General features: G+C 42.2%; 1 protein-coding gene, 2 long non-coding RNA genes and 1 pseudogene across 4 annotated transcripts; 1 reads left to right on the top strand and 3 right to left on the bottom strand.

Annotated features, from left to right (window-relative positions):
* Nucleotides 1-65: 65 nt before the first annotated feature.
* LOC148923627 (uncharacterized) lies at nucleotides 66-974 on the bottom strand (annotated as a pseudogene).
* Nucleotides 975-4346: 3372 nt separating this feature from the next.
* Nucleotides 4347-7080, bottom strand: LOC148923626 (uncharacterized). Of its 2 annotated transcripts, XR_016132284.1 has the most exons (3): nucleotides 6672-7080; nucleotides 5046-5110; nucleotides 4347-4586 (listed from the first exon to the last, which is right to left on the bottom strand). It is a non-coding gene; the product is annotated as an uncharacterized LOC148923626 (long non-coding RNA). The 2 variants fall into 2 exon arrangements; XR_016132285.1 differs by lacking the exon at nucleotides 5046-5110.
* On the top strand, nucleotides 5704-7541 carry LOC148923625 (uncharacterized). Its single transcript, XR_016132283.1, has 3 exons — nucleotides 5704-6366; nucleotides 7078-7159; nucleotides 7249-7541. It is a non-coding gene; the product is annotated as an uncharacterized LOC148923625 (long non-coding RNA).
* Nucleotides 7542-7608: 67 nt separating this feature from the next.
* Nucleotides 7609-12241, bottom strand: LOC148923624 (uncharacterized). The gene is made up of 2 exons (XM_089061559.1): nucleotides 9843-12241; nucleotides 7609-7615 (listed from the first exon to the last, which is right to left on the bottom strand). Exons 1-2 carry the CDS (start codon nucleotides 12239-12241, stop codon nucleotides 7609-7611), a joined length of 2406 nt encoding a protein of 801 aa, XP_088917685.1.
* Between the last annotated feature and the right edge of the window lie 421 nt (nucleotides 12242-12662).

The following is a 12662-nucleotide window of genomic DNA, read 5'->3' as shown; positions in this document are numbered from 1 at the left end:
TTACGGATAAAGGGGTTTCTATTTTTAGTAATTTGTCATTTTTAGTAGGATTGAGGGAGTACAAATTAGTGATTTCGATGTTTACAATAGAACCACAACTCTGTAAGCATTTCCAATCTCCCAATTTCTGGAGGAATGTTGCCACTGAAATTGTTGAAGGATAATGACAAGATCTCAAGATGTGTGCATTTCCATATATTTGGCGATATCTGCCCTTCAAGTCGGTTATAAGCGAGTGACAGGGTTTTGATGCTGGGCATATTGTTGCACATATCACTTGGGAGCCAACCCGATAAGCTATTATTTTTAATTCTAATTTCTCTAAAGGAAGACACGTTGAAATTAGTATGTGGTATGGACCCACTCAACTGATTATGGTTCAAGTTTAATATTTGTAACTTGGAATTGTTAAACAAAGACGCATGAATTGTACCTAAGAAAGTGTTGCTGTACAAATAGAGTTCCTCCAATTGAGATAAACTACCCAACCATGTTGGTATTTCTCCGGTGATCCAATTCACTCCCGCATTCATCACCTTCATATGACGCAGTTTAGAGAGCTCAAATGGTAAGAACCCCATGAAATTGTTGTAACTGATGTCCAACTATGTGAGAAACGAAAGGTTTCCGAGATGTGGATCAACAGTTCCGGCAAGGTCGTAGCCAGAGAGATTGAGAGCAGTGACACGGCCGTGTTTGAGGCCACACGACACACCAATCCAATTACAAACTGATGTATTTTGTGACCAATTGGTGCTCAAGATAGCATAAGGGTCGGAAGTGATGGAGTTTTTGAAAGAAATAAGAGCATGTTTATCTGTGATGATAGAATTCAAGGAAAGGGCAAAACTATTTAACACCAAGATTGGAAGAAGAAATGAAAAAGTAATATTCTCCATTAATATGCTGCTTGGCCTCATTTGATAGACTGCTTTCTCTATAACAGATGCTTTTTATTTTATCAGAGTATATAATCTAAGTTCGGATACTTTATTAATACTTGTTTTCATTTGGGTTGAATTGGTCAAAAGTGGACATAATAAATATGAAAGACATTTTCAATTTTTATACACTATAACTAGGGGAGTCGAAACGGGTAGCGGGTATCGGGAAACCCTCAACCCGACCCGCTACCCGCCGGGTAGCGGGTACCCACTACCCGACGACAATGGGTAACGGGGCGGGATCGGGTAGTTTGTTTTAAATTTTTGTGGGTACCCGCTACCCGTGCGGGTATACCCGCTAAATCCGATTATACCCGTTATTATTAGGGTTAGGATTTTTAAATATTTTATTTTAGTTAATTAGTTTCAAATCTATATATACTCCCCGGCGATACACTTTATATCTAATTATTTATCCGCTGCCAAATGAAGGATTGTAATTTGTAAGATTGGTGAAAGTGAAACTTTAATCAGTTTAGTGTCTTTAGATTAGAGATTTAAAATATTTAGACTTTTAGATTATATTTAGACTTTTAATGAAAGTGAATTATATTTGGTTTATAGTTCATACGTAGTCATATTATATTTAAGAGATGAGAAATCACCATATTTGTGCATAGTTAATAGTTCGAAGTTATGCAAAAAAATACAAATCTTGTAGGAACTAGCAACAATCCCAAAATTCATTCTAAAATTTCAAACATGTATATAAAATTATTGTATTAGACGACTAGCGTTGACGATAAGCGAAAACTAAAAGCATTATATCATTGAATAATATAATACACAATTCAAATTATGCCTGCGGGTTTGGGTACCCGCAACTGTGGGTCTGGGATACCCGATGCGGGTATGGGGTTACTCGTTTAACTATACGGGTCGGGATTGGGTAGTATAATTTTGAAGTTTTCGGGTACGGGTACCCGCAAAATCGGGTTTGGGTATCCACGGGTACCCGTTTCGACACCCCTGTCTATAACTACTCTATTATGTCCATTGATTTTGTGTGTACATTATTTTCACAAAATAAAGATAAATAGATTGACTTCTACAAATTTGAAATGGCTCTAAATTGCTCTAAATATGACAATGACAAAATATAAAGCATATTGATCCCAAGAAAGCTAGGTTGTTGGAACCATTAAATTCTCAAGAAAGGTATATGCCACTTATATTTTTTGGAAATAGAAGTGTAACAGCCCGCTCTCCTAGGGTACAATAAATGCGGCAACTGCTACCAAACGGACTCGAAGAAATGAACAAGGCTAGGGTTTCATTTAAAGAATTTTGACCAAGAGATTTAAAAGAACTATCAGAGTATTTAAAGTGACAACTTAGCCTAAAAGCTTGAATGAGAAAGAGAAAGGGGTATCATAAATAACGATCAAATTCTCAAGAGTACGACATAATATTTAAGATAAAATCACAAGAAAAAGTCTAAGGCCTCAAATCGAAGGAAAGATGTAAATATCCAAAAACGACGAACTCTAAGGTGCATCAAAACTCAGCGGAAAACGAACAAGAGAAAGAATAGCCATGTATGAAGACACAACTACGCTTGAAGTTCATAACATCCATCTTAATTAATTATCATGCTCAACACCCGCCACCGCTCGTCGTCATTCAACCTGCACATAAGGAAAACACATGCAGGGCTGAGTATTTTGAAATACTCAGTGAGCTCGTTGCCAAAATATTTTATAAGTTATGCCACCCTTACCAAGTGAACTCGAGTTTTATAATTTATCAAATAAAATATCATCGAGTGTCACAAAATATTTTCATAGATTGGCCAATCAAATATCTCCCATTTTCTCATCAAAATCCACAATCATATCCATGGTGCGACGAAAGTGTGGCCACACTTTTCGCCCACGAGACCGGCCGACTAGCAAGGACGGCTCACGATCCCCTCGTGTACACAGCCTGGTAGGGTTTGCGGCCCGTACTCAGACCCGAATTCGTTTAACATATCCAAAACCTTGGCCCAATGGAGCGAACTCACAAACTAGGCTTCAGGCACAATATCACAATAAAACAAATATAGACATGGCATAACAGTTAAACCATCCTTATAACACCAATCAATATTTTGCAAGAATTAAAAGAGTTTAAGAATAAAGCCCACCTCGACTGCTTAGATTTCAAGTAAGTTTCTCTTTTCCTTTATCTGACTTTGCAACCGGGGTTTCACCTTTTAAATCACATAGGTACATACAAATCAAATTCACAATTCAAAACCTAATTCATGCATGTCTCAACGTTTTTTCCATTTTCCCAACGACTTAACTTAATATGACCAAACATAAACATGTTTACTATATATTATTTACTCGCATATCAACTCTAGATCTAACATCAACATATATCGCACATGAGTATTTTGACAACACACAACACACACACACACTCGACACACACGACACACACGCACATCACACACACATCATGCATACATATTTTCTATATCCCTTTTATCCCACTTTCGCTCAATTAACATGCATGAAGGTTCAAGAATACCGATTAATCGGTTAGAAAGAAAAGGATTCGAGTAGAAGAAGAAGATAATTATAAGAATACCTTTTTGTGAAAAACGATCGGTAGAAAGTAAGTAAAGACTTGGTTCTTCGAAAATTCTTGGATCAAACTTCAATTTCTTCTCAAAGGATGAAGGATTAATGGAGTAAAGTAGGAGAACATTGAGAGAGTGTGAAAGAGGGGGAGGGGCGAAAAATACATGGGGCTAGGGTTAGGTTTTGGCTCCTTATTTATAGAGTCCAATAAGATCTTTAGGTAAATAAATAGAATATTTGGTAAGATCTTATTCTTCACAATTAAATAAATAAATATTGTGAAGTAGGGAGGAAGAATTAACAAAAATAGAATAGGGTATCAAGACATGAAATTTTCGAAATATATGGCTCCCAATTAGCTAGGATTTCGTTTTGGTATATTTTACGGAGTAGAATAAAATATCACGGAGCAAAATAAATAAATATAAAAAGGAATCCTCCCACTTGGAGAATGAAACTAGGCGTGTACTATGCTTTAATTAAGGCATGTGATTTTTTTATATTAACTAGAATAGGGTAAGGCAAGATCTCTTGAGGTATGGAAAGATTTGGTAGAATATTTAAATTCTAGGTATGGAAAGAAATCAAATAAGAGGTCAAATAAAATAAAACAATTCATTTCCTTCTACATGTGATTTTCGAAAATCACAAAGAAATAGTGCCTAGTATTTATGGAAATTTTCTCTAATATTCTCACTCACCCTTAATCAAATAATTCATCTCATAAATTAATTAATCACATATGCCACATCATATGTCACGACCACAAACTTCCTAATGATAGTGACTGCATCTAAACGTGATTCAATAGCACCTTAGAGTCAAGGGATGAAAAATAATCATGATTTAAAAGAAGAAGCCTAGGACAAAAGTCCCGCAGGTGAAAGTGAAATGGGACAACATAAAGTCAGAGTGCGGTCTAGGTTCACAATCCTTCTAACATAGAATCCTATTACAGCGGAAACGTCCAAGACAAGGCAGTATGTATGGAGACATACTACCCTGGGCTACCTATTGACTTATGCGAGGATTCATGCCCAACACCATCGCCTGCCCGTCCACGTTCAACCTGCACATTTGAAAATAACATGCAGGGCTGAGTATTTGATATACTCAGTGAGCACATTGCCAAAAACAGTTTTGATTTTAATTGTCAAGCCACAGTTGAGAGATCACGGGGTTTTTATTTAAAAGGCCCGAGTCTCTAAATACTTTTCCTTTCATAAGAATTTTGATTGCGCAATCACGTAACATAGATATACCATATCTGAACCTTGTGTGAACCGGGAATGTGGCCACATTCCACGACGGTCACTGGACCGGCCAACCCCTTTTGTTAGCTCACGGTCCCCTTATGTGTACACTAGTCCGAGTAGGGTTTGCGGCCCTACTGGGACCCGAATTCGATTTAACTTGAATTGGCATAGCCAAGCAGATAGGTAATCATAAAACAAAACATGGCATGACAACATACTTGAGCAAAATTTCACATTTTCATACTAGAAACACGTTTTAAAAGAATGCCCACCTCAAAAGCTAAAGCTCCTTCCGGAAATTCCTTAACTTGGTCTTAGATGACGTTCGAAGACGTCCCTTTAGGAAATAAAATGATACTCAATTAGATTTTTGAGGTATCCATTAAGCTTAAACATGAATGCATCCTAAGTGCGTGATCATTTTACTCTTTCTCTAAATTTTCTAGAAGAGTTCTAGAATTCTTGAGTATTAATTAAATCAGCAGATTTAATTAAATTTGAGGAATTTATTCGCTTTACTAGAGGGTGTTACCTCCTAAGCCATTTATTTAAGTACTAAAAATTAGGCTCGAGGTCTATTCATCGTTAGCGTATTATAATTTCTTAAAATTAATCATCCGAGCACTTAAGCTAAGGTCCGGAAAATTAGGCTCGTCTTCGTGAAAATAATTAGCGAACCATTAATTATTTAATCAACATCATAGGGGAGCCCATGATTTAATTAAATTCTTAGCCTATACTTTAGTTTTAGTTGGTGGTCCAGGCTTAATAATTAACTTCCATAAAAGGGCAGCCCATCTCTAACTATTTCCTTAGCCCAAGATTTAATTTACAATCCTAGCCCACTTTTGTTTAATTAGTGAAGCCCAAACAATTAAGAGAGAAGGGCCCAAACATACACTCCCAAAAACCATCGGCCTCTCTCTCTCAATTCACAATTCAACTAAAACCCCAATTCCAACCCTAGATTAGAAGGGAGGCGGCGGCGTCTCTTCCTCACGCCCCTCTCTCGCCGGCGATTCGCCGGCTTCGCTGTTCGCTGCTCCGGTCGGCGTCTTCCTCACGCCGCCGGAAACCCGCTCCTCCTCCCCGATTCGCTCTCGTATTTACACTGTCGATTACACAACAGCGGCTTCAGAGCCATCACTTCAGCTCCTCCACGGTGCTGCCGCCGCTGGTCACGGAACCAGCTCCTTCGCGTTGCTGCGCAGTCGGAAGAAGAGGGGAGGCATCGCCTCTGTAAATCCCTCTACCATTACTCTCGTTCGGTCCGCCGTTGGAGAAGGAGAGGAATCATCGCCTCTCTCTCTCTCTGCACTAACGGCTCTGTCCCGCCAGCACCGCCGACAGCTTGTTCCTCCTTCCATCTCTGCGACAACACAGCGCCATCACAGTCATTTCTCCGGCGCTAGGCCAGCTACGGCGTCGTCGACGCCCACGTCGCCATTTTTCCCTGCTGCCGGAGCAGCATCTGCTTCGAGGACGGTTCACGGCATCTGATCGACGCCATACGCTCCTCCATCGGCTAGACTCGGAACTGACCAAGCCTCACCGACGCCTCGTTTTGCCGCTGCTTCGCCGGGCAGTGGCTAAGTACTTAACCCCTCTCCCTAACTCTCTCTATCTTACACATCAGTGGAGTTTTGTTCCTTTTACATACTCTTGGTTTAACATAGGTGTTAAAGTGAAAGGGGCCCTATTGTTTTAGCATGATTAAAAATGTCGTTGAAACTTTGTTCCTAAAAGAAGAGCTAACCAAACTAAAAGGCAAAAATCCTAGTTGAAGCCATGTCTTGCATCTTGAAAAGGAAATTAGGACTCAGCATAATGTGCTTATGCGATGGTGCTCTACATGGAAGAAGATGAGTGAATCATAAAGGGGTCGTGTGTATGTTTACCTCTAGTGATGGTGGTTGTTAAACCTTTGTGTAGAAGATCTGTTCTCTTTTACTTTCTCTCTTTGCTCTCTTTCACAAAGACAATCTCTCTCGGTTTCTTCTCTTTAATGTGTATGGGTGATGTGAAGCTGATTTGAGTGTTGTGTGTGTAAGAAAATATATAGGAGAAAAGAAGTCTACATGTGGTTGGGATATTGGCAGAAAATCAAATCTGTAACTCATTGTCTTATGTTCACTTTAGTTGGCTGTTTACTCTTGAGTAATTAAGGAGCTGCTTTAGCTCTTTGTTCTCTTATTGCAGTCAATCCTTTCTGATGGTCTTCACCCTACTTTTATTTAATTTATTTTGTTTCTATTCTGGAGTACAAGTACTCTTGCATTCATATAACTTGTCTGATTATTGCAGGGTGCATAAGAGAGACATTGGGAGTGGAAAGGAGTGTAGGGGCTGACTTGCCATTTTTGGGGAGGCTCTAGATTTATTATGGGTAAAACAAGTTTGTTCCATTTCTCTTGCAAAGGGGCTCTTTTAATTCTCTTGTACATATGCATTAAATATCTTGTTTGTATTTTGCAGGTGGGGAAGAGAAGTGTAGGCTGCGTAGGCTGCTCCAAATGTGGCTGCCCTCGGCCCAAAGGGCTGACTTAATGGGCCGCGACGGGGTGTAACGTGGACTTGGTTAGAGAAGGCCCGAAAGAACATTTCCTTTGTATTTTAAATTCCTTTTTGTGGTTTCATGAGTTCAACAAGTAAGCTAAGTAGTAAGCTCAGGGGTGTGTACATATATTCTCATTCATGACGTCGACCTTGTATTCTTTTAAATATTAAATTTTGTTTACCAACGCAATTAAACACGACTTCATTTTTCATTCGTTCGTCGTTCCCTTCTCATTTGTATTTCGCAACTTAATGTTTAGTTAGGCATATCAGCCAAGGTTAACAACTAAATCAAACATTAACAAACATCTAAAGGATGGCATGCGTTCCTAAGCACGACAAAAAAAAAAAAAAAAAAAATTTGTAAGCTAAGGCGACTTAAGAGGCGGGTATTACATTCTACCCTCCTTAACGAAAATTTCGTCCCGAAATTTTGCTTATGTTACTCAAACAGCTCTGGGTACTTTTCTTTCATCTTGTCTTCCAATTCCCATGTAGCTTCCTTGTGACCATGGTGCTTCCATAGAACTTTCACCGTTACAATAGATTTGTTCCTCAATTCCTTGACCTTCCTATCCAAGATTGCCTCTGGCTTCTCTTCATAGCTTAAGTCTGGTTCCAAAACCATTTCCTCTTGGTGGACTATGTGTTTTGGGTCGAATACGTATTTCCTCAATTGAGACACGTGAAAAACATTGTGCGCGTTCCCAAATCTCGGTGGGAGTGCCAATCTGTACGCCACAGGACCCACTTCTTCTAAAATTTCATAGGGTCCGATGAAACGTGGTCTTAGCTTGCCCTTGACGCCGAATCTCGTAATTCCTTTAGACGGGGATACTTTCAGAAAAACTTTGTCTCCCGCCTTGAACTGCAGATCGGTTCGGCGAGCATCTGCGTAAGACTTTTGCCTATCTTGAGCTTCCTTGATTCTCTCACGGATCTGGCGGACGATCTCTATCATCTCCTCTACTGAATCCGGTCCCAGCGTCTTTCTCTCACCGACCTCATCCCAATAAAGCGGTGATCTACACTTCTTCCCATACAGTGCCTCATATGGGGCCATGTTTATGGTTGCCTGATAGCTGTTGTTGTACGCAAACTCTATAAGTGGCAATACTGGCTCCCATTTTCCTCTGCGGTCGAGCACTACGGCCCTCAACATATCTTCTAAGATTTGGATTGTCCTCTCAGACTGCCCATCAGTCTGTGGATGGAATGCCGTACTGAAATTTAACCTGGTGCCTAGCTCTCGCTGCAAGCTTATCCAAAACCTAGAAGTAAATTTTGGGTCACGGTCTGATGTGATCGTCACCGGTACTCCATGTAACCGTATGATCTCTTGCACATAGATCTGAGCTAGCTTGTCCGATCCGTAAGTGATACGAACTGGTACAAAGTGGGCGCTTTTGGTGAGGCGATCTATAATCACCCAAATAGCAGTATTCCCTCGTTGTGACTTTGGCAATCCTGTCACAAAGTCCATTGCAATGTGCTCCCATTTCCACTCGGGAATTTCCAGGGGTTGCAATTTCCCATAGGGTCGTTGATGTAGAGCCTTCACTTGTTGACATGCTAGGCACCTTTCTACAAACGACGCTATGCTCCTCTTCATGCCATCCCACCAAAAATGCTTCTTCATATCTTGATACATTTTCGTACCTCCTGGGTGGGCAGTATAGGGTGTTTCGTGAGCTTCGCTCATGATCTCATTCCTGAGAGTCTCGTCATTGGGCACACATATTCTTCCTTCAAACGTGAGGGCGTTATCTGCTTCTTCGCGGTAACTCACCTCTTTTCCCGTCCTCACTTTAAGTCGAATTTTCTCTAATGTTTCATCACTCCTTTGAGCCTCAACAATTCTGGCTCTTAAGTCTGGCTCAATCTTTAGAGTGGCGATCCTACTTTCCACCGTCTCTGGTGCTCCCACTATTTCTAGCCGCATCTTGGAAAATTCTCGTATGAGCTCCTCATTCTGTGTGAGGAAAGTGGCCACTTGGGGAATGGTCTTCCTGCTCAAGGCATCTGCCACTACATTCGCCTTTCCTGGGTGGTAATTTATACCACAGTCATAATCCTTGACTAATTCGAGCCATCTGTGTTGTCGCATGTTCAAATCTTTCTGCTCAAAGAAGTACTTAAGGCTCTTGTGGTCCGTGAAGATCTCACATCGAACTCCGTAGAGATGATGTCTCCAAATCTTCAAGGCATGTACTACTGCTGCTAGTTCCAGATCATGAGTGGGGTAATTCAGCTCGTGTGGCCTAAGTTGGCGTGACGCGTATGCAATCACCTTGCCATTTTGCATCAATACGCATCCAAGTCCGACCTTTGAAGCATCGGTGTACACTACATAGCCTGTTTCTGGCGCTGGCACGGCTAGGATTGGTGCGGTGGTCAATTTTTCTTTTAATAATTGGAAACTTGCTTCACACTCCGGCGTCCAATTGACCTTAGCTCCTTTCTTGAGCTGTTGAGTCATTGGTCTGGCTATTTTAGAAAATCCTTCGATGAACCTCCGATAATATCCAGCCAAACCTAAGAAACTTCGAATTTCACTCGGTGTTGTCGGTGACTGCCAACGTTGTACTGCCTCCACCTTGGCAGGGTCCACTCGGATCCCATCTGCCGTTACTATGTGTCCGAGGAAATTCACCTCGTTGAGCCAGAACTCACACTTGCTAAACTTAGCATAGAGCTTCTCGGCTCTCAACGTCTCTAAGGTGGTTCTCAGATGTTCCTCGTGTTCCTTCTCGTTCTTCGAGTAGATGAGTACATCGTCTATAAAGACTAGGACGAACTTGTCCAAGTATGGGTGGAACACGCGGTTCATTAAGTCCATGAATACTGCCGGGGCATTTGTGAGTCCGAATGGCATTACAGTGAATTCGTAATGGCCGTATCTGGTGCGGAATGCTGTCTTGGGTACATCGTCATGTCGGACTTTCAGTTGGTGATAACCTGATCTCAAGTCCATTTTCGAGAATACACCAGCCCCTCGAAGTTGGTCAAACAGGTCGTCAATCCTTGGTAGAGGGTACTTGTTTTTGAGCGTCAGTTTGTTCAACTCTCGGTAGTCGATACACATTCTCAATGTTCCGTCCTTCTTCTTCACGAAGAGCACTGGTGCGCCCCATGGTGACACACTAGGTCGGATGAAGCCTAGGTCTAGTAACTCCTGTAGCTGTATTTTGAGTTCTTCTAACTCTTTAGGTGCCATTCTGTATGGTGCCTTCGATACTGGGGCCGATCCTGGTTCGAGATCAATTGTGAATTCTAATTGCCTGTCTGGCGGCAATCCAGGTAGTGCGTCTGGGAAGACATCTGGGAATTCTCGTACCACTGCTACATCTTCAATCTTACGGTCCTCTTTCTCTTCTCCATTCAGGTAAACGAGGTATGCCGGGTATCCTTTCCTTATCATAGTGGTTGCTTGTAGTGCAGAAATTATGGACTTTCGTCGCCTCATGGAGATTCCGTGGAAGATTGTGGGTTCCCTTCCTGGGTATTGCAGCGAGATCTGCCTTTCCTTACAAAGAATGGTAGCGTAGTTTTCGGCTAACCAATCCATTCCCAATATGATGTCGACGCTCCACATCAACATCACATGCAAATTGTGAGCCACTAACCTAAGGTTTCCCATATTGAATTCTACGTTTGAGCAAGTTCGTGTGATGTCTATAAGGCCTCCTACGGGTGAGGACACCCTCATCTTATGTTTTACTTCGTCAGTAGGCAGTTCTAGGGTATCCACACAAGGTGCTGATATGAACGAGTGTGATGCACCAGTATCAAACAAAATGGCTATAGGTATGTTGAGGAGAGTTCCCATACCTGCCAGATTGCCCTGCTCTTGGTTCCCTGGCTCCGTCTTAGGCTGCCTCTGTCTCAGTGCAAAAGCTCTGGGCTGAGTGGGAAGCCTCTGCCGTAACTGCCGCTGGTGTTGCGGAGCTTGGGGTAGGGCCGCTTTTCCTTTCGGCTCAGCTTGAAGTGCCCGCAGTTGTGGACGCTGCCCTTGGTAGTTCTGTCTCCCTCTGACTCCAGCGTTCCTATCCGGGCATTCTCTGGAGAAATGTCCGCCCTTGCCACAGTAGAAGCACCTATCAGTCCCAGCCTTGCACTCCCCATGATGATTCTTCGAGCACTTAGCACAGGGAGGGGCTCTAGGTCTGTACTCCATCATCTGATTTGGAGCAGTTTGCCTTCCACCATTCTGCGGTGGCTTCAGAGCAAGTTGTGGCCTCTTAATTTCATTTGGAGCACGATCTCCATCCCACCTCCTTTTCTCTCGGAAGTTTTGCTGTTGTTGAGGTGGTGCTGCGGTAACAAGTACAGTTGACTTCTCTTTGGGCATAGCTGCCTCGATATCCAAGGCTCGACTCAGTGATTCAGGGTACGACAACCCTCCAAGGCTTGCCAGGGCCATCTTTATTTCGTACCTCAGACCGGCACAAAACTTCTCAGCCATCTTCTCATCAGTATCGACTTGGTCAGGCGCATAGCGAGACATGTCGCAGAACATTCTATCATACTCAGTAACGGACATCCGTCCTTGTTTCAGATTATAGAATTCCACTTCCTTAGCCTTACGGTAACTCTTCGGGATGTACTTGTCATACATTCCAGTTTTGAACTCATCCCAAGTCATTTGAGCCAGTTGTTCCGGTGTTAAAATTTTCTTTCGTGCCTCCCACCAGAAATCAGCTGATCCTGTCAGTTGGAAGGTCACACAAGTCAAGCGTTCCTGATCGTTGCAGTGCAGGAAGTTGAAGATGCGTTCCATGGCGCGTATCCAGTTTTCAGCCACAACTGGGTCCCCTAAACCATTGAAAACCGGAGGGTTTTGTCTCAGAAAAAGTTCCTCTACTCGCCGCTCCTGTGGAGGTGGAGGCGGCGGAGGAGGTGGTGGGGTCATCCCTCTTCCCGCTCCATTTCCTCGTGGTACATTTTGTGGCACCTCGCCATTCCTTCTTGGCCGTCCGGCACGTCTCCTTGGTGGCATTCTGTTCTAAGGATAACAAGGTTAACATGGATTTATACTCGTCGAATGTCATGATTGCAAGCATTAGGTTCATTAAATGCACCATTCTTTTGAACATAAGGAGTAAAATCAAAAAATCGAATAACAAAGCCAAGAAACATCACATGTCATAAGTTAAGGAAAAAAATTGCCTCTAGCGAGGACTTAAAATCTGATACATGTGAGGGCAATAAGGAAAAAAAGAAAGCTCCTAAAAGGTTCGATACATGGAAAGGGAAAACATGATGCTAAGCTACTACGATAAACACGCCTGAGGCCTGCTCAATCAGTCCTGCTCAGAGTCGCTGCTGATCCA

This window comes from Salvia hispanica, chromosome 6, assembly GCF_029641045.1.
Source record: "Salvia hispanica isolate PSC_SH4W2 chromosome 6, Shi_PSC_v1, whole genome shotgun sequence".
NCBI lineage: Eukaryota > Viridiplantae > Streptophyta > Magnoliopsida > Lamiales > Lamiaceae > Salvia > Salvia hispanica.
This window is presented reverse-complemented; position numbering and strand designations above follow the sequence as displayed.

Excerpts from the sequence above, each read along its gene's own strand:
- LOC148923624 (XM_089061559.1), bottom strand. The coding sequence starts at position 12,241 with ATGACCCCACCACCTCCTCCGCCGCCTCCACCTCCACAGGAGCGGCGA.